General features: G+C 41.6%; 2 protein-coding genes across 6 annotated transcripts in view; one reads left to right on the forward strand and one right to left on the reverse strand.

The window, feature by feature from the left end:
- Positions 1 to 2,029: 2,029 nt before the first annotated feature.
- On the reverse strand, positions 2,030 to 14,751 carry LOC132239600 (protein MROH8-like). The gene is made up of 4 exons (XM_059706109.1): positions 14,218 to 14,751; positions 6,984 to 7,081; positions 3,796 to 3,918; positions 2,030 to 2,995 (listed from the first exon to the last, which is right to left on the reverse strand). The coding sequence occupies exons 1-4, from the start codon at positions 14,390 to 14,392 to the stop codon at positions 2,966 to 2,968; spliced, it is 426 nt and encodes a 141-aa protein (XP_059562092.1). The 5' UTR covers positions 14,393 to 14,751; the 3' UTR covers positions 2,030 to 2,965.
- A 2,977-nt stretch (positions 14,752 to 17,728) lies between these two features.
- Positions 17,729 to 21,624, forward strand: part of RPN2 (ribophorin II) — a 57,275-nt gene continuing 53,379 nt past the window's right edge. For 2 of the 5 annotated variants that reach the window (XM_059706104.1, XM_059706105.1), the window contains exon 1: positions 17,730 to 18,013. In XM_059706104.1, the coding sequence (XP_059562087.1) occupies positions 18,001 to 18,013 (13 nt within the window). In that variant the 5' untranslated portion in view covers positions 17,730 to 18,000. Of the gene's footprint in view, positions 18,014 to 21,624 lie in introns of all 5 variants that reach the window. The other 3 variants (XM_059706108.1, XM_059706106.1, XM_059706107.1) reach the window with 3 other exon arrangements.

Raw genomic sequence — 21,624 nt, forward strand, 5'->3', positions numbered from 1 at the left:
CACTTTAGATAAGTCTGCATTTTCTAGAATTTTATATAAATAGTATCATATAGTATATCCTGTCTGGCTTCTTTCACTCAACGTAATTATTTTGAGATTCACCAGAGTTGTAGCATGTTATCGAGAGTTCATTTCTTCTTATTGCTTTAGTATTCCAAAATTTGTTTATCAAGTCATCTGCTGATGGACATTTGGGCCATTTAGCTATTACAAATAAAGCTGCTATGAATAGCTGTGTACCTGCCTTTGTCCAGCCAAACCCTTCATGTTACCTAGGAGTGGAATGGTTGGTTCATACGGTAAGCATAACTTTTGAAGAAATTGCCAAACTGTTTTCCAAAGTGGTTGTGCCATTTTTGCATTCCCACCAGCAGTGTGTAAGATTTCTGGTTGCACCATATGTCACCTACATTTGGTATTATCTTTCCTCTTTATTTTAGCCATTCCAATGGGTGTATGGTTGACTCTCATCTTGGTTTTAATTTGCTTTTCCCTAATCATAGTAATGGAGCATTGATTCGTGTGCTTATTTATACATCTTCTTTGGTAAAGTGTTACATTTCTGCCTGCACACTGCCCCCCCCGCCCCCCGCCCCGCCATTCCTTTCCATATCTGTTCTTAGCTTCCTTTGCTCTTTTTGTTTGGACACTGAGGAGCCATGCATTGGCATGGGTCATAAGACTGGCAAATGCATTAAAATTCTTCCTTTTTTATGATGACTTTGGCTTTCTCATTCTGTGGGGGTTCCTCAGTAGAACTGCTTCTCTTCGGACATCTCTCCTCTTGTGTTTTGGAGCTGTACTCTCTTAGCCCCTGCACATGGACTTGCAGGGACTTTGTAGACTTGCATAATGATGCAAAAATCTATGCTATTCTCTCACAACTACCCTTAACTCTTCTAGGCTGAACCCCCTGCCAGTCACATTTTGGTTGTTACTTGACAGTGGGTATTTTACTACTGGCTGGACAGATCCAGATGCAGAGCACAGGGAAATACAGTGTGCTTTTGCTGTTCAAGACTTGTATTTGTGGGTCTTCTGAGCTGATTGGTTAAACCATGTGGCAACCCACTGCTACCAATTCTTGTGAAAGTAGGACTTTGGAGTCTTGCTATTTTGGCTAGGTCCTATGGCTGCCTATAATTCTCTGCCCATAGACAATAGCCAAGTAAAAGGCTGCATCCATTCTTCTTTAATTTGAATTTTTAATTTTTTAAAATATATGTTTTTATTGTTGATAGCATTACAGATATCTCCCATTCCCCACCTTCCTAACCCCCCTTCTCCCAGCCCCTATGCATCCATTCTTAAAATCTGCATTACAGCATTCTGCTCTTCTTGATGTATTGTTGGGAATAGTTCTCAACCTATTTACTAGTATGAGGTGTGGTCACTTCCAAAAGGATTGTAAACTCTTGGAAGAAATGAATTAATACTTTTAGGAAATGTGTGTCCTTTATCAAACCACCAGAGTGTCCTAGATACAGAAGATCCTTGCTGAACAAACCTGTTAACTGGTTAGCCTTCAATTCTGAATGCGAATCATCAATCCAATCAGCCTTTAGATCTGTGGGTGGAAGAACTGCTCATTTTCCTGGAGTGTACAAGAAATCTCAGATTCAGAATTTTAGAGCTTTAGGAAACCTGAAAGGGACATTTCATGGATGAGAAAATTAAAGCATCAAAAAGTTAAGTGCTTGCTTAAGTGCATCATCTCCTTTGTAAAGTCTGGATCCTTTGACATGGAATTGACCACTCACTCACTCCTCTGTGCTCTCACTATACCTATTTAAACTTTTGTCACAGTCCTTGTGACAGCTGACTACACCTTGCTTGGCTGCAGAAACAGGGATTATGTCTTCCTTGTCTTTGAAGCCCCAATTTCCAGGTCACTGCCTGGGACGGTCAGGCACCTAAGAGGGCAATGAATGAATGAGTTTGTGGCAGAGTGTGGCTTAAGTTAATTACAAATAGGACCAAAAAAAAATAAAAAGAACACAATCACGTTTCTTTTAAAAAACAGTTTAATGTATTTTAATAGCAAACTTACAGGAATAGCACAGCAGACAGACAACATTAAAAACATGCACTTGCATGTGAAACAACTCAGAAAAGTATACTGAATGGATAGAATCTACTGTATGATAAAAATGCTACAAATATCACTTAGTTGCCATCAATAAGAACTTTATTTGTTTTTAAAAAATCCAAATGCTGGCATTGTCCAGAAAAAATTTAATGGGTTTATTTATATTGTTATAAAGTTGAATGGTTGAAACTTGTTTACTGAAACGTTTTGACTTGCATTAATGCTTTATGTTCCCACATTTATAGTAAAAAAAATTCACACACAAATGAAAATGAAAAAACTGCCAATACCTGATTCCTGGCCCCTATTTCCCACTTGCAATCATATACTTAGGTACCTTTTAACCCCATGGCGAAAAAATACTTAATGTTCAGAGCTACCAATAACAGGAAGGAGAGAAAAAAAAATTTTTTTTTTTTTAAAGAATGAAATGTTTCCCATCCTAGTGAGTTCTTAAGCATGTTCTCTGTGCCCGAGGCATGCTAGCTGGATGTCTTTTGGCATAACTGTTACATGTTTGGCATGGATAGCATACAGGTTGGTGTCTTCAAAAAGGCCAACCCGATAGGCCTCACTTGCCTCCTGCAAAGCACCAATTGCTACACTCTGGAAGCACAGATCTGTTTTGAAATCCTGTGCAATTTCTCATACCAGACACTGGAAGGTAAGTTTGGAAATTAGTTCAATGGACTTCTGATGGCATCTAATTTCACAAAGTGCCACAGTACTAGGCCTTTAACAATGAGGTTTCTTTACTCCTCCAGCAGAGGCCCCACTCTTGTGAGGGGCTTCGGTAGCCAGTGGTTTCCTTGGTGCTTTGCCACTGGTGGATTTGTGGGCAGCCTGCTTTATAGGAGCCATGATAGAGAGACCTCTCTACTTACCTCCCTTCTCCTTGGGCTGGAGCTGGGGTTAGAGAGCAAGGGCAGTTGTGAACACCTACAATCATGTTTCTTAAATGCAAAATAGGTGTTAGGTACTATGCTACCTGGCTTACATCTACTTCTTATTTAATGCTCTCAACAGCTTTGTGAAGTAGATACAGCTATCCTTATTTTATAGATGAAGAAACTGAGGCACTGAGAAGTTGGTAGTATTCCAAAGTCACCTTGCTAGAAAGAGGCAGAGCTAGTCCTTGAACCTCGGTACTGCATTATAGAGTTTGCCTCAGAACTACTGCTTGATTAATGAGAACACACCATTGTTTTTACTGAGAAATTTAATTGTTACCCCTCTCCTTTCTACTTCTTTTTCAATCAATTTGTCAAGGCTGATTACATTTGTAGAGTACCCCTGAGTATTTCTCCTCTATGCAGAAATACTGATATGAGAAAAGGATAAGGGGATCAATAATAAAAGTGAAGCCCTAGCCGGTTTGGCTCAGTGGATAGAGCGTCAGCCTGTGGATCAAAGGGTCCTGGGTTTGATTCTGGTCAAGGGCACATACATACCTAGGTTGCAGGCTCCTCTCAGGCCTGGGCCCGGGTCGGGGCTCATGCAGGAGGCAACCAATTGATGTGTTTCTCTCACATCAATGTTTCTTCCTGTCTTTCCCTCTCTCTTCTACTCTCCCTAAAAATCAATGGAAAAATATCCTCAGGTGAGGATTAACAGGGGGGAAAAAAAGTGAAGCCACTAAAAATTTGTTAGCCAGATCACTGAATTTGCATAGCCCCAATAATTTGTGATAAAGTCATGATACTTACGTATAGAATATGCACAATGTCTGCGATGTGGCCGTGAATGAATGATTCTGTGGTTTCATCATAAGGTAAAATTCGGCTGAGAGAAGACAAAGATCTTAGGTATGTCAGCTTCTCATGTTCACTCTGAATTTGTAAAAAAATGATAAAAATACAATTATACATTGTCATCCCACTTGGTCATTATAGAGGGCTTTTGAAGTTTCTTGGAATGTTTTAAACAACGGACATGTCATTCAATCCAATGTCAGTCTTTTATTATGAGTAATGAATAAATTACAGAGGACGGAATTCCTTGTCCACTGGTCCTGCCTGGGTTTGTGACCTCGTTTTCCCTCTCAGCTAGATTTCTAAGTGCTCCTTGATGGCTTTTCCCACCTTTAGTCTTTGTTGCCTCACCTACTCACCCTGCATACTGCTGTCTGATTAAGCTTCCTAACGGAGACCTCTGATGCTGTTACTTCTAGCTCTCTTGATGCCATTAAATATTCATTATTTTGAATCTTTGTTTCCTATTAAAATGCAAGTTCTGATTTGAAGAACAAAATCTCTTTTGTATTATTCTCTTTTTCTAAATATGAAAGCACTATCTATTTACCATAGAAACTTGGAAAAAATAAAGTATAAAGAAGAAAATAAAAGACAAATAATTCTACAATCTGGAGAAAATTTCTTCCTGTCTCATCTCCTATCCCCCCTCCTTCACACATATAGATGGTATAAAACTGGTAGAAGCTCTCTGGAAAGCGAGTAGCAATACAGAGCAAGAAACTGACTTTATGGCCTGATTATCTCGCACCAGGATTAGTATAACAATGCAACACTAGGTTTGCCTGCTCTAGTTTGGCCTCTCTCCGATCTACTCTCCCCCTCCCCCATCATCAGATTCATTGTTTAAAAAATGCAAATTTGACCAGGTGACTATCAAAAATCTTTCAATAGCACCCGTGGAGGTCAAGGCCCTTCCCAAAGGGACCCCTGCTAATGTCTTCAAGTTCATTTAGTTTTTATTTTATTTATTTATTTTAAATATATTTTTATTGATTTCAGAGAAGAAGGGAGAGGGAGAGAGAGATAGAAACGCCAGTGATGAGAGAGAACTATTGATTGGCCTCCTGCACACCTCTCACTGGGGATCAAGCCTGCAACCCTGGCACGTGCCCTTGACCCGGAATCGAACCTGGGACCCTTCAGTCCACAGGCCGACACTCTATCCACTGAGCCAAACCAGCTGTGGCCACTTAGTTTTTATATGTTGAGTTTGTGATGCCTTTGGGAAATAGTCTGAGTCAAAAGTGAAGACCAACATTCTGGTTTTAAGTGTTTTAAAAACATTTTTACTGGTATTATACATAGAAAAAAATGTAAAGCTTGATCAATTTTCACAAACCAAAAACATCTGTGTATATGTACATATATCCAAAGGAAATGAAATCCGGATCTCAAAGAGATGTCTGCACTTCCTTGTTTATTGCATCATTATTCATAGGAGCCAAAATATGGAAACCTAAGTGTCTGTTGAAGAATGACACACCTTCCACACTATGCTTTAAACACCCCAGACTTTGATTCTCTGCTCCTTTCTGCCACAAAGTTGTCAAGCACTCCATTTCCTTTTTCTGAACACACCCTCCAACTCTAACTTCTATTTTCACCTATTCGTTCCTCAGATCTAAGCTAAGGGTTACTTCCTCAGCAATGCCTTCTTTTACTCCCAGGTTATGATAAATTCTTCTGTTATGTACTCTCATAGAATGAATAAGTGAATGGATGAATGTTTCACCTAAACAATGGAATACTGTATTAAGTAGGATAATATAGATTTTTGTTGTTGTTGTTAATCCTCACCGAGGATATTTTTTCCATTGGTTTTTAGAGAGGGTGGAAGGGAGGGAGAGAAGTGGGAGAGGGAGAAGAAAATAAGGGGGTGGTTGGGAGGGGTGAGGGAAAGAGAGAGAGAGAGAGAGAAAGAGAGAGAAACATTGATGTGAGAGAGACACACATTGACTAGTTGCCTTCCACACTTGCCTGACCAGGGCCAGGGATCAAACCCACAATCCAGGTACTTGCCCTCCACCAGGAATCAAACCCAAGTCTCTTCAGTGCGTGGGCACAAGCTTTAACTAAAGAGCCACAACCAGCCAGGGCAGGATAATATAGATTCTAGCTATTGACTTAGAAATGTTTTTCTCCCACCATTTCTGATGTTTATTTGTCTATAATTACATTCATTGGTATACACAGAAAAAACTCTGAAAATATATATACCAAAATGTTAACAGCAGTCATCTCAGGACAGTAGAATGAATAAAGATTAACTTAAATTTTTATTATGATTTTCTTTGTTTTTATAGGAATGTAATAAGTGTTATATATATTATAAATAGAAAAATAAAAAAGTATAAATATAAGATTTATAGCTTATAAATTATTTGTATAAAAAGAAATAATAGGGTGTTTTTGTTTTGTTTTTTTCTCTATGGTATCCCACTAGAGATGGATTTATTGAATCATGAGTAATTTACACTTTCACCTCAATTATATTGTTAATTACTCCTCGGTATGATTTTTCCAATTTAGACACTCATGAACATTTCTTTTTCTTTTCTTTATTTTTCTTCTTTTTTTTTTAATTGCTTAAAGTATTACAAAGAGTATTACATATGTCTCCTTTTCTTTTCCCCACCGTTGACAATCCCCTGGCTTCCCCTACCCCCCAGTGTCTTATGTCCATTGGTTATGCTTATATGCATGCATACAAGTCCTTCTGGTTGATCTCCTACCCACCCCTTCCTGCCCTCCCACCCTCCCCGGCCTTCCTGCTGTAGTTTGACAGTCTGTTTGAGGCAGCTCTGCCTCTGTATCTATTTTTGTTCATAAGTTTATAATGGTCTTTAAAATATTTGTTAAAATGAAGGAATAAGATGGATAACTTGAAAATATTGCTTGTGCCCTAACCGGTTTGGCTCAGTGGGTAGAGCATCGGCCTCCGGACTGAAGGGTCCCAGGTTCGATTCCGGTCAAGGGCATGCATGTTGGTTGCGGGTACATCCCCAGTAGGGGGTGTGCAGGAGGCAGCTGATCGCTGTTTCTCTCTCATTGATGTTTCTAACTCAATCCTCTCCCTTACTCTCTGTAAAAAATCAATCAAATATATATTAAAAAAGAAAAAAAAGATTGCTTGTGCGTACCTTTAGCTCACCATGAAAAAACTCTTGGATGGACTCGATCAGGTTCTCAACGTTGGCCTCACTGAAGGCGTCGTCATGAGTCAGGTATCTGAACCTATCTGTGAGGGATTCCAGAGGAAGTCAAGAGATGACAGAGATGTCTGAGTCTAATATCAAAAGAAAGACATCAGATGATGCCCCCATACTATGTAAAGTTATACAGTTTAGTGGGGAGAACCACCTGTTGTCACCTTTATTGTTTGCTCTGCCCAAGCCATTCCCCTTTATGAATCTCAGTTTTCTCAATAATTACAAATTCAATGTTCTCTAAGGGCTTCCTAAGCTACAAAAACATTGGAGTGAACTCTAGCAGAGCTGTTAAGAACACAAACCTTATCTCAGTTTCAGACTAGCTGAAATCCTGGCTCTCCCACTTATTAGTTCTATGACTTAAAAAAAAAAATTTATTGTTGAGATTATTATAGATATCCCTTTTTTCCCCCCAAAGCTCCCCTCCACCCGATTCCTACCCCACTGCAGGCCCTTGCCACCCTATTTTCTGTGTCCATAGGTACTGCATACATAAAAGATCTTTGTCTTCCCACACCCCCCTCATACGCCTTCCCTCTGAGAACCGTCAGTCTGTTCCATTTCCATGCCTCTGATTCTATTCCATTCACCAGTTTATTCTGTTCATCAGATTTTTTATTCATTTGATTTTGAGATTCACTTGTTGTTGTTTTTTTAAATAAAATCTTTATTGTTCAGATTATTACACTTGTTCCTCTTTTTCCCCCATAACTCCCCTCCTCCCAGTTCCCATCCCACCCTCCGCCCTCACTCCGGACCCACTGTCCTCATCCATAGGTGTACGATTTTTGTCCAGTCTCTTCCCGCATCACCCACACCCCTTTCCCCCTCAAGAATAGTCAGTCCATTCCCTTTCTATGTCCCTGATTCTATTATAATCAACAGTTCATTCTGTTCATCAGATTATTTATTCACTTGATTCTTAGATTCACTTGTTGATAGATGCGTATTTGTTGCTCATAATTTGTATCTTTACCTTTTTCTTCTTCTTCCTCTTCTTAAAGGATACCTTTCAGCATTTCATATAATACTGGTTTGGTGGTGATGAACTCCTTTAGCTTTTCCTTATCTGTGAAGCTCTTTATGTGACCTTCAATTCTGAATGATAGCTTTGCTGGATAAAGTAATCTTGGTTGTAGGTTCTTGGTATTCATTACTTTGAATATTTCTTTTTTTTTTTTAAATATATTTTATTGAGTTTTTACAGAGAGGAAAGGAGAGAGAGAGAGAGTTAGAAACATCGATGAGAGAGAAACATCGACTAGCTGCCTCCTGCACACTCCCCACTGGGGATGTGCCTGCAACCAAGGTACATGCCCTTGACCGGAATTGAACCTGGGACCTTTCAGTCCGCAGGCCGACACTCTATCCACTGAGCCAAACCGGTTTCGGCCTTTGAATATTTCTTGACACTCCCTTCTGGCCTGCAAAGTTTCTGTTGGGAAATCAGCTGACAGTCGTATGAGTAGTCCCTTGTAGGTAACTGAGTTTCTTTCTCTTGCTGCTTTTAAGATTCTCTCTTTGTCTTTTGCTCTTGGTATTTTAATTATGATGTGTCTTGGTGAGGTCCTCTTTGGATTCCTTTTGTTTGGGGTTCTTTGCGCTTCCTGGACTTGAAAGTCTATTTCTTTCACCAGGTGGGGGAAGTTTTCTGTCATTATTTCTTCAAATAGGTTTTCAATATCTTGCTCTCTCTCATCTTCCGGCACCCCTATAATTCGGATGTTGGTATGCTTGAAGCTGTCCCAGAGGCTCCTTACACTATCTTCGTATTTTCTGATTCTTTTTTCATTTTGCTTTTCCAGTTGGGTGTTTTTTGCTTCTTCGTATTTCAAATCTTTGACTTGATTCTTGGGCTCCTCTGGTCTGCTGTTGGGAGTCTGTATAATATTCTTTATTTCAGTCAGTGTATGCTTAATTTCTAGTTGGTTCTTTATCACAACATCGAGGGTCTCATTAGATTTCTTGAGGATCTCACTATATTTATCGGCGGTCTCACCAGTCTTTTCGAGGGCCTTACTAAATTTATCGGCAGCTTCTAGACAGTTCTTGAGAGACCTTAAAAGTGTGGTTTTGAACTCTATATCCAGCATTCTGCTTTCCTCCATTTCTATAATTTGTGTCCTGTTTCTTTGTCTCCGCATTTTTTATGCTTTCTTGGTGCACCCCCATGTGGTCTTTGTGCGCAGTCTTGTTGTAGTTAAGCCTTGATTGTTGTAGGTAATACTGGGGGGGATTTGACCTCCAGGCCAACTGGCTGTGAGAATCAGAATCAGCTGTGTCTGCAGTGGGAGAACTTCTGTCCTCTAGGGAGGTGCTAATCTAGCCTTTGCCTGAGGCTATCCCGCAAATGCCTCTGTGCAAGGCTTGGGCAGGGCGGGTCCCAGGGGATCAACAGGGTGGGTGGAGCGAGTAGTTATGGCTGCTCTCAGTCCCATCCCCAGGGGCTCTGCCTCTCAGTGTCCCAGCAACCGCTGCAAACCTCGGAGAGAAAGCTGCCCTCGAGTTCCGACCGATGCCAGACAGTCCCGCTTCTCCCGTTTGAGTCTGGGTCCCCAGAGACTTGCCCGGAACTGGAGCTCAGAGCCTGAGACTCCCTCCCGATTGAAACAGACAACCGCGCCCTCAGCCGCAAGCCCGCTCCACGTGTACCTCCGCGCCTTAGTATTTTACTTCCGCACTGCGCCTCCTCTGAGTCTCGGTATGCTTTTCTCTTTCCTTCTAGTTGTAGAATATTCCCTCAACGGACATCCTGTGGTTCTGAGTGATGTCCGTTCCGTCTTTTAGTGTATTTTTGAAGTGGTTGTGCGAGGCAGCAATCTCCAGTGTTTACCTATGCTGCCATCTTGGTTTCTCTCGAGATTCACTTGTTGACAGATATGTATTTGTTGTCACTTTGTTGTTCATAATTTTTATCTTTACCTTCTTCTTCCTATTCTTAAAGAATACCCTTCAGCATTTCATATAATACTGGTTTCGTGGTGATAAACTCCTTTAGCATTTTTTTGTCTGTGAAGCTCTTTATCTGACCTTCAATTCTAAATGATAGCTTCGCTGGGTAGAGTATTCTTGGTTGTAGGTTCTTACTATTCATCACTTTGAATATTTCTTGCCACTCCCTTCTGGCCTGAATAGTTTCTGTTGAGAAATCAGTTGATAGTTGTATGGGCACTCCCTTGTAGGTAATTGACTGTTTTTCTCTTGCTGCTTTTAAGAGTCTCTCTTTGTCTTTTGCTCTTGGCATTTTAATTATGATGTGTCTTGGTGTGGTCCTCTTTGGATTCCTTTTGTTTGGGGTTATCTGCGCTTCCTGGACTTGTAAGTCTATTTCTTTCACCAAGTAGGGGAAGTTTTCTGTCATTATTTCTTTAAATAGGTTTTCAGTATCTTGCTCTCTCTCTTCTTCTGGTACCGCCATAATTTGGATGTTGATATGCTTGAAATTGTCCCAGAGGCTCCTTACACTATCTTCATATTTTTGGATTCTTTTTTCTTTTTGCTCTTCTGGCTGGGTGTTTTTTGCTTCCTCATATTTCAAATCATTAACTAGATTCTTGGGATACTCTAGTCTACTGTTGAATCCCTGTGTATTATTCTTTATTTCAGTTAGTGTATGCTTAATTTCTGACTGGTCCGTTTCCATTTTTTTGGCATTCTCACTAAGATCCTTGAAGGTCTCACTAAGTTCTTTGAAGATTTCTAGAAGATTGTCAAGTAACCTTATAACTGTGCTTTTGAACTCTATATCCAGTAGTTTTCTTTCTTCCATTTCTTTTATTTGTGACATGTTTCTTTGTCTCCACATTTTGGCTGCTTCCCTGTGTTTGTTTCTATGTATTAGGTAGCTGCTAAGTCTCCTTGAATTGATAGAGTGGCCTTGTGTAGTAGGTGTCCTATAGGGCCCAGTGGCTCAACCTCCCCAATCACCTGAGGTGGACACTCTTGATGCACCCCTTTGTGGGCTGTGTGCACAGTCTTGTTGTAGTTAAACCGTGATTGCTGTTGGTATCACTGGGAGAAATTGACCTCTAGGCCAATTGGCTGTAGGGACCAGCTGTGACTACAGTGGGAGAGCTGCTGTGCAGGAGACACCCTTATTAGGCAGGACTTGCTTCAGTTGGGCTTTGGTGCTCACTGAGTCTGCCCCTTATGGATGTGAAGAGTTGTAATCTGGTATGGTCTCACACTGACCACTGGGTACACTGGCTCTTGGATCTCCAAGGAGGTGCAAAGTCAGCCACTGCCTAGGGCCACCCAGCAGGAGCTACAGAGAGATCTGCAGATTCCTCCTCTTTGTATCAGATTTGGAAGTGTCCAGATGAGGCCCAGCTGTGAGGCAAAGCAGGCTGGTGTTGGTGCCGGCCTTAGGCCTTTTATTAATAGTTTTGGGGCTCCCTAACCCAATTGCATCTTGGTTGACAGGTTTTAGGCTGAGAAAGGACAGGCCATTCATATCCAAAAGCTGCTGCACACAGCTTGGATGTGGTTGCAAATTGGGTGGGACAGGGTCTCAGGGAATCTCCAGGGTGGAGCAAACAGAAATGGCTGCCAGTCAGCCCTGCACTGAGGAGGCCCCAGCATGGGAACAATGGCTGCTGGGAGTACCTCCGTCTGGAAGAAAGCCACCCCTGCATTCCTACCCCAATGCCAGATAGTCCAGTTTCTCCCTGTTTATGTCTGGGTCCCCCAGAGCCTTGCCTGGCACTGGAACTCAGAGAAAGTGGGAGCTTGTAAATTCAGTTCACGGTGCTGGCCCTTTAAGAGGAGCAGTTGGTTCTCCAGCAGCCTGTGTGTCACTCAGCCCCAATCCACACTTGTTTTTATAGTCCGTAGTTCTTACTGCCCATAGGGACTTCTTTCTGCAGTTCTGGGACCCTGGGCTGGGGGTCTGGTGTGGGGCTGGGACTCTTCACTCCTCCGGGCAGCCTCCAAAGAGGCGATCTCCCTCACGATTAAAAAAGCAGCACACCCGCGTGCCAGACCAGCCTGTTCCACACGTCCGCACCTCCTACCAGTCTCAAAGTGCTTTCTTCTTTACCTCTCTAGTTGTAGTACTTCCATTCAGCCAGCTTTCCCGTGGTTCTGGATGATAGTTGTTCTGTATTTTAGTTGTAATTTTGATTTGGTAGTGGGAGGCAGCAAGTACATGTGTTTAATTATGTCACCATCTTGGTTCCTCCTCTACTTCTATGACTTTTATCAAGTTAGTCTGTTGAAACCTGTTTCCTCACTTGTAAAACAAGACCATTATGAGGATTAAGTGATAAAATACATATAAGACTTATTCCAGTATGTGGCCCACAGTAAGCACTTAAATAGTAGATATTATTCAAATTCAAAAGCTTATGACTGTGGTGACAAAAGCTTAAAATATAGTAACAGTACCTTGCTGTTTTCTTCCTGCTTGACCAGATTGCAATACGTGCTTGAGGTATTTCCTTCCTGGCCTGAGATGTACTTTAAAGGCAGAGGCTCCAGTGTAGGGAATCCTTGCTCTGCTTTTTTCCAGCATTCTGACTCTGTGAGGCCTTACTTTCTCTGGGCCTATTTCTTCACTTCCAAAATGGGGATCATAATAGAATCTACCTCATTTGGCTGATATAGAACTAGCACCAAAGAAGTGTTGGCAAATCTTATTCCTTTGCTCACTGAGTGACAATATTTGTGGTGGCATCATGTAGGTTTACATCCTTACCTTCTCTATTTTTCAATACCAAATCCCTGTTCCTATTGGACAAATAGGCTATTTCCCCCTTAACATACCTATCATCTGAGGGTTTCTACCACTCAATTTTTGTACTCCTTTTGGTCTCCTGAATTATAGCCTCTTCTGCAAATTCCTCCCACTCCCTGCCATGTTCTTGTTATCCAGTAGAAGCCATGTTCTTGTTCACCTCCTATCTTCACAAAGGCTTTCCTTTTGCTTGTATGTTTTTCCTTCTTCTGTCCCACCTTCACTTATCTCTCCTTGCATATCTAACTCTTACTCATTCTTCAGGGCTCAGCGCCAGCATGCCTTTCCTGAATCCCCTCTGCCCATTTTGGCTAAATATCCTCCTAGCTGCTAATAAACCTCTTCATATTTGCTCCTTACTCCCACCTCCATCCCCAATCACACATTATACTGAGTTCCATTTCTTTGTTTCCCTAGGAGTATACTGGGTTTGTTCTGTTCACTGCTATATCTCCAGCAGCTAGATCAGTGTTTAGAGTATAGCAGGGCTTCAGTAAATATTTATTGAATGAATGTACAAATAAATGAATGTAGTTCCTCAAACATACTATAGTCTTTCCTGTCTCATGCAAATACTGCTTCCCTCTACTTCTCACCTGGGTAGCTCTTTCATGTCTTTGAGACCCTCTTTAGGTTTAAACAGCAATGTCTCAGACAGGTTCTCTCTGCCAAACATGATTTAAATTAGGTCCCATCCCTTTATTTATTTATTTTTTTGGGGTCTCAGTCCTTGTTTAATTCTTTCATAGTGTTTACTACAACTTGTAATTACTTTATTTACTGTCTCTTTACCTATTTTGGTTGTTCTCAGCACTATGATGTAAATTGTGAGGGCAGGAACCATGTTAGTTTTGTTCACTGATGCATGTCATTGTTCTCGTGCTGGGGCCTCCTTGGTGCAGGGCTGACTGGCAGCCAATTCTGTCTGCTTCGCCTTGGAGATTCCCTGAGACCCTGTCCCACCCAATTTACAATGCCACCCAAGCTGTGTGCAGTGGCTTTTGGATATGAATGGCCTGTCCTTTCTCAGCCTAAAACCTGTCAACCAAGCTGCAGCTGGGTCAGGGAGCCCCAAAGCTATCAATAAAAGGCCCAAGGCCGGCACCAGCACCAGCCTGTACTTAATAGTTACAGAATGAATGAAAGATAGTTATTTTGTAGGCCAATCCAAATTCCACCCACACCTACCTTTCTCTTCTCAGAATCCTTCTAGCATGTAGACCTTGTGCAAATAGGCAGGATTATTTGTCTCAGGACCAAGTTAGTATCCTGTATGTCTAGAATAATGTATCTTATCTCATTTTTCCAATCATATTCCAAGGTTTTAAAGTCAGGGACCAAATTCATTGTCAAAGTCTAGTCAAGGGCTGGTTACCGAGTCACATGACTTGAAAAAAGATGCCCCTCCACCCCATTCTTTCCCCCTTTTACCTGTAAATTCAAGGCTACTTGGGCCCTTTATAATATCCTCTAAGTTGCTCAGCTGCAAATCCACACTTCCTGAATCACTATCGGACGCATAAGGGACCACTACTTCCCAACTACAGATCCTAGGAAAAAAGAGGGGATTAGAAAAATTAGTTTTTAAAGACTGCTTCTGTCTCATCACTCAAGCTTAAATGTCACTTTTCAGAGGCGTTTATTGATCACCAGTCTAGGTTAACCAGCCTCTCCCCACCCCAGTCCGACAGTAATTTTCTTATGTTTTCATAGTATTTAATCATTGCCTATAATTATCAAGTTAATTTGTGTTGTTTATTGACTGTCTCCCATTAAACTATAAACTTCACAAGAGGAGAAACCCTATTTATATGGTCATAGTTGTATCCTCAGCACTTAGCATATTGTCAGTCTTATGGGGAGTAAATGGAAAGATAAGAAATACTAAGCCACTGTTAAAGAGAGACTGAGACAAAGAAATGCCACTCGCCATGTCATGAAAAAGGAAATCTTACCCTTTGCTACAGCATGGATGGGCCTCAAGAGCATTATGCTAAGTGAAATTAGTCAGAGAAAGTCAAGTACGATGATTTCACTTATATGTGGGTAGTAATGAACAAAATTAACTAACAAACAAAATAGAAACAGACTCATAGAGAACAGATTGACAGCTGTCAGAGGGGAGAGGGTTTACCAGGCTAGGGGAAAACGGTAGAGGGACTTAGCAAACAAAACAAAACAAAAAACAGACACAGACAACAGTACAGTGTTTACCAGAGGGAAAGAGGGTTGGGGGGAGGTAGAAGAGGGTAAAGAGGGGATAAATGGTGATGGAAAGAGACTTGACTTGGGGTGGTGAACACACAACATACAGATGATGTATTATAGAATTGTACACCTGAAACCTAAATACTTTTTTTAAAAAATATATTTTATTGATTTTTTACAGAGAGGAAGGGAGAGAGATAGAGAGCCAGAAACATCGATGAGAGAGAAACATCGATCAGCTGCCTCCTGCACATCTCCTACTGGGGATGTGCCCGCAACCCAGGTACATGCCTTTGACCAGAATTGAACCTGGGACCCTTCAGTCCGCAGGCCGACGCTCTATCCATTGAGCCAAACCAGTTTCGGCCTAAATACTTTTATTAACCAGTGTCACCCTAATACATTCAATAAAAAAAAAAGAGACTGAGGTAGAATACCCCCCACCTACCTCAATCCCTCTTCCCCTTTCTTTTTTTCTATAGACAAAATACCTTCTAATATGTGATGCACTTATTTATGATATTGTTTATTGGATAATAGTTTTCATTACTAGAAAAATATTTCTTCAAATTTTTGTACTATTCACAATGTAAAGTCTATAAAGACATGGCACATTTTTAAGTTTAATTTCTATTAACATTTTATCCATTAGGTTTAGACAGTAACAAAGCAATAATTGATAACCTAAAAATAAAAAGGCCTTTCAAAGTGAGAGGCAAACAAGCATTTATTTGAGATCAATAAGAATAACTATTTGGGAATCAATTCAGGTGGAAGCCCAAATAATGTTCTGATTAGGAGACAAAGGCAATAGGTATTTATGAGGAAAAAAAGAGGAACAATTACATTAATAGAAGGAAAGCATTTCTATTGGTGAAGATAACAATATAGTGATGTTAGTTCTAGGCTACGTTTTAAATTTTTAGTCAGGTAGTCATCAGTTAGAACTGCTTTTTTCTTATTTTTGCAAACAGTTCTTTGGGAAACAAAGTTGTTTAGGTCCAGTCAAAGGTTATTTTGCCCTGTTTTCCTCTGGCATGGTAGCTTCAGCTCCATTTTAAAAAAAACATATTTATGGGGTTTTTTTGGTTGCCTCCTATATGTACCCCGACTGGGGATTGATACCAAAATCTGGGTATGTGCCCTGACCTGGAATTGAACCCGACATCTTTTGGTATATGGGGTGATGCTCCAAACGAAGTCTCCAGCTCTGTTTTAAAGTGGCTTCATGTTTTGTGTTTGTTTTTATTGTTTATAAAATCAAGCTCTGGTTTATAGCATTTGCTGAATCTATGGTTGCGGCCAAAATCAAGCTACCATTGTCACTTTGGGAAGAAATGTGCAGTAGCACACACCATCATATATTTCCACTATTCAGATACAATAGAAATAAGCAGCCACGAAAACATAGACAATGAGAAAATGTAGTGAAATACTTAGGAAGTGATGAGTTTGGTTTTCAATATACTTTATTTCATTATCAGTTTGTATAATTTAATTTTTCTTAGTTGTATTTAACAACTAATTTGCAAACTCTTGATAAATTCAACAATTGACTTTGCAAATCGGTATGAGATGGCTCCAGCATACTATTGGTTATTATATATTCTGGATCAGCACTGTCCAATAGTACTTTCTGTGATAGTGGAAATGTTTTATAATTCTGCTCTGTCCATATGATACCTACTAGCCACACGTGGCTATTGAGCACTTAAAATGTGGCTAGTACAAACTAATTTTTACTTTTGGTTCATTTAAATTCAAATTTAAATACTTACATATAGCTAGTATCTACCACACTAAACAGCACAGCACCAGACATAGCAAGAACTGACTCTCACTGTTTGGGGTAGTAATATCTGTGGCACTAATAAGAAGTTACCATATTGTGCCTTGACCGGTGGTGCTCATTGGTTATAGCATCAAAGGGTCTCTGGTTGGGTTCCTTGTCAAGGGCACATACATGGGTTGCGGGTTCTCTCCCCATCCCTGCTCGTGCAGGAGGCAACTAGTCCATGTCTCTCTCTCTCTGTCGCTCTCCCCTCCCTCCTTTTCATCCTCTCTGAAAAGCAATGGAAAAAATATCCTCTGGTGAGGATTAACAAAACAAAAGAGTTACCGTTTTGTGCATACTTCGTATGTTCATAATAGTTAAAAAGCACAGATGACGGAGTCAAACTACCTGGGTTCAAATCTTTGTTTCCTTCTCTATCAAATGGAATAACTATACACCTCACAGAGTGGTGACAGGGAGTAAACGAAATGTTGTGTACGTAGAGACACTGTCGGGCTATCCTGTTAACTCTCAATAAGTGGAATTAGTTATTATTAGTTCTAGATCGCTTCCATTTTTGAGCTTGTTACTTCGTAATCTTGGCTAATATGCTCCTCATAATAATGAGGAGTCACTGAATTATCGGGAGTCAAGACAAAAGCTTTGCAAATCAGATGAAATGGCACTCATAGGTTAGTTATTAACAACCGAAACAATCTTTGGAGGAAATTGCCATAATTTACGAAAGGGCAATAAAAAAACAAAACAAAAAACACACAAAAAACCCTCGAATACCGCCCTTCCCCACCTGACCCTTCCCATTTCTTTAAAATTGGCCGGGCTGCAGAGACGGTTGAGTGACAGGCGACCGACCAATCAGAGGTGGCCCCGTCTCGGGCCCGCCCTGAAGCCTTGCCCAATAGCGTCGTGGTAGCGCCCGGAATAAGACCGTTGCAAGGTGGCCGGTACCAAGTGGACCTGAGCGCCGGGGGGAGCGGGCCTGTATGCGAGGACCGCGAGGTCCTTTGGGCGCGAGGACCAGAATTCCGGCTGTGGCTACAGGGAGCAGCCCGGCCCAGCGGGACGGCGGGGACTGACCTGTCCCTAGAGGGCATCTCAGCACGCGGAGCCTGCCGCGAGTTCCCGGCGTCCCCTCCGGCGCGCTCCCGGAGCCACTTTTCTGAGCGGAAGTCCGCTAGCGGTGCGGACCCTTCTTGGACCTGCTCGGAGGAATGGCGCCGCCGGGTGAGGTGCTGCGCATGGCTCGACGCCGGGGTCCCGCGGACGGCATGCCTCGGCGACTGGGCCAGCGCCCGCGGGAGGCTAGTGTTCGTCACTCGGGAGCCGGCCAGGCGGGGTCCCCTTCCTCGGCGGCACTGGGGCATGGGCTCCGCCTCTCTGGGGTCGAGAGTCTGAGGGAGGGCTGGCGAGCGGGTGGGATGCACGGGACCTGAGGAGGGGTTGGGCTGGGAGGGGAGTGCGGTGCCGAGCTACGGGTACCCCCGAGGACCAGCCGGGCACCGAGGGGCGTGATTAACCGCTGGTCGCGGCTTCGCTCATTCATTTGACTCGCGCGGGCTCCCGGGTCCGGCGGCCGCAGAGCTAGCCTTTGGCCAAATGATCCATTGGGCCCCAGTTTCCTTTTTAGTGGAAGGGGCAAAGCAGATCACCTCTCTGGGAGTTGAGAGTTCTGAAGTCAGGTTCTCCGGGTGCAGACTTGCAGGCCGCCACGCATTTATTATGTGACCCCCACCGCCATTTACTCAACCCCCCTCTGCACCTCGGTTTCTCATCTGTAAAACAGATTACACATTGTCTGCCTCTTAAATTGCTGTATTAAATGAGATGGTCTCCGCGCATGGTTTACAACAGTGTGTGTCACTAAGTAAGCACTCGGTGAAGCTACCTGCATTGCTAGTTAACGACTGGTCACTGCAGGATAGACTCTCAGGTCCCACCGCAGCTTGGGAAATGTGTACTCTTGTGATTTCCACGTGACAGGCGGGAGGGAAGAGAGAAGGCCAGTGGCTTACTGCTCCATTATTTAAGAAGAAGGTAAAAGAGGTGTTAAAAACAAACTTTGGATTCAAGCCGGTTGCCTGCCGTTTGATTCTCAGGTAGTTGTGTGTGGTAGGGCAGGTAATTACTGAGTCTCAATTTCTTGGTTTTTAAAGGGCACTCACTTGGATGTTGAGGATTTACTGACTCAATGCATACAAAGTACCTAGCTTAGTATGGGCATACCCGCCCCATGTTAAGTGTGCTAATTTTAGCCAGGAAAGTTATTGTTACCATTAATGGGAGGTGGGAAGATTAGGATTTTGACACGGATGCTGTGTTAGGGGAATTTACAGTTTAGCTGGGAAAATGCTGGATAGATCATAGCCATTTGCTAGATTTTAGTATATTGAGCATATGCATGTACACAAGGCATTGGGGATTCATTCAGCATTAGTATCTTGACTCCTCATTCTCTCATATCTTTCTATCCATTAGCAATTTTGGCTTTAACTATGAATTTTAGCCAGGTCACTTCTCACCATTTCTACTGCTGTCACCCTGTTGGGTCACTCATCTTTTTACTTGGATTATGGCAATAGTTTCCTAACTGGTGTCCCTCTTTAGGTCCCTGGACCTGTATAGTCTCAATATGGTATTATTTATGCTCAACACAATTGTTCTGTTAAAATATAAGTCAAATCACTCCTTTGCTCAAAACTTTCCAGTGGCTCCCATCTTGCTCAGTAAAAGCCATAGTTCTTGCAGTGGCTAATAAGACCCTCTGGATTTGGCTTCTGCTATCTGTCACCTTGTCCCTACTTATCATCCTTTGCTTACTCCTCTTTAGTCATACTGGTCTTCTTGCTAATGTAAAAAATTACCATATACACTCCTGATTCAGGGTCTTTGAACTTGCTTTTCTTCTTGGGCTTGTTTCCCGCCAAATACCTTCATGATTTGCTCCTTCTTCAAGTCTACTACATTTTTTTATTTCTTACTTGGCCTATCATATTTAAAATTGAAGTTCTTCTCAGGTGTCCCTTCTGTGTTGTATTTTTCTCCATAGCACGTTTCACCTTTTTAAATGCTAAATAATGCATCTTAATTATTTAGTGAGATATTTTCTTTTCCGGTTAGAATGTAAGCTCCATGACGTTGGAGGCTTTTGTTTGCTCTGTTTCCTGCTATATCTTCAACACTAAAACAATGTTTGGTGCATAGTAGGCATTCAGTAAATATTTGATTAATGAGCACTCCACATTATAAATATCTCTAGTTTTTAAAATTTTTATTTTAAAAAATTATTTTTATTGATTTTAGGGAGTAAGGGAGAGCGAGAGAGGGAAACATCCACGATGAGAGAGAATCATTGATTGGCTACCTCCTGCATGCCCCATACCGGGGATTGAGCCTGAAACCCAGGCATGTGACCTGACCAGGAATTGAACAGTGACCTCCTGATTCATAGGTTGATGCTCACCCACTGAGCCACACCAGCTGGGCTCTAGTTTTTGTTGTTTGTTTTTTTTTTTAAAGAGTTTTTACACTCTAGATTACTTAATACACACAAGGAATTAAGTAGAACTAACTAACCTTCATGCCCCAAGATAAGCATCTCTTCTACAACATTTTCCAAAACATAGTGCAGTATGGACACTACAGTTAGACTTGGGTTTGAGTCCAAGACTGACTATGTGTAAACTACTCTGGTCCTCAATTTTTTTATTTGTAAAATGGATATAATAATTCCTTTCTTAAAGGGTTCTAGTTCAAACTAAGTTTGACACTGTAGACAAAGAATTTAGGACCATTAATGCTACCCTTGTGATCACTGTTACTTGGATAGCAGACAGTTCATGACACAGACTATTCAAAAGTGTGTGTGTGTGTGTTAATGACAAGTAGACTGTACCACTCCTATGACTTCCTGTTTCCTGGGCATAATAGATGAGGATTAATTTTATTTCCATTTATTTAGCAAATGTTAATTCAATATTCCTTTGTCCAAGGGAGTGTGCAAGACTTGGAAATATTGAGATGAACAAGAGAGTCTGTCCTCATGGAACTTACAGTTTAGCAGAGGCATCACACATTACACTGTTATAGTTGTGAAAAGTATAGAAGTATAGGTTGCAATGAGTGGATATAGCAACAGTAACAATTTAGCTAACATTTAGATAGTCCTTGTTAAATGTCAACCGCTATTCTAAGATCTTCGTATATTAAGTCATGTAAAGCTCTTAACATTGAGGAGTAGGTACTATTATTAATTTCTTTTTACAATGAGGCACAGGCTGGCCTCATTGTAATTGCCACAGTCACATTGCTAATAAATGGCAGAGTTAGGATTTAAACTTGGCTCCAGAGGCCATATTTTTCACTACTTCATAGTACTGACTTGGGACCTAATCCAAGGGAGACCTATTGGGAGGTTTCTTAAAGAAAAGATACTTGAACTGGAATCTAAATGTAAAAATTAAGCAAAGTGTAAGTAGGTTTGGAAAGCATGAAAAAATGCTGGGTGGGGAAAAACATGGCACCTTAGAGAAGCAGAGAGGAGGTTAGAGAGTCATAGAAGGAAGTGCGGGAAGAGATCTGGCTGAGAGGTAGGCAAGGCCATGATGAAGATTCAGGATTGTGTCTGTCCTGAGAGGTGTAGGAGTTGCTAGTGTACTTGAAATGGGAATAGTGTGATGAGTCCTGTGCTTTAGCCACATGGAGGCTGCTGGGAGGACTGTCCACATAGTTGAAGACAGTGCCTACCATTTCCCCAAGGCTTCTCTCCAGTTTAAACCTTCCAGTTCCCTCACCCTTCCTTACATGATTTGGTTTTTAGACCTTGGTGGGCATCATCA

Source organism: Myotis daubentonii, chromosome 8 (genome assembly GCF_963259705.1).
Source record: "Myotis daubentonii chromosome 8, mMyoDau2.1, whole genome shotgun sequence".
NCBI lineage: Eukaryota > Metazoa > Chordata > Mammalia > Chiroptera > Vespertilionidae > Myotis > Myotis daubentonii.

Coding starts and splice junctions, on each gene's coding strand:
- LOC132239600 (XM_059706109.1), bottom strand. CDS start 14,392: ATGAGACAGAAGCAGTCTTTAAAAACTAATTTTTCTAATCCCCTCTTT. Junction 3,919..6,983: donor TTTTTCATGGTGAGCTAAAG/GTACGCACAAGC, acceptor TTACAAATTCAG/AGTGAACATGAGAAGCTGAC. Junction 2,996..3,795: donor ACATTGTGCATATTCTATAC/GTAAGTATCATG, acceptor CTCTAACCCCAG/CTCCAGCCCAAGGAGAAGGG.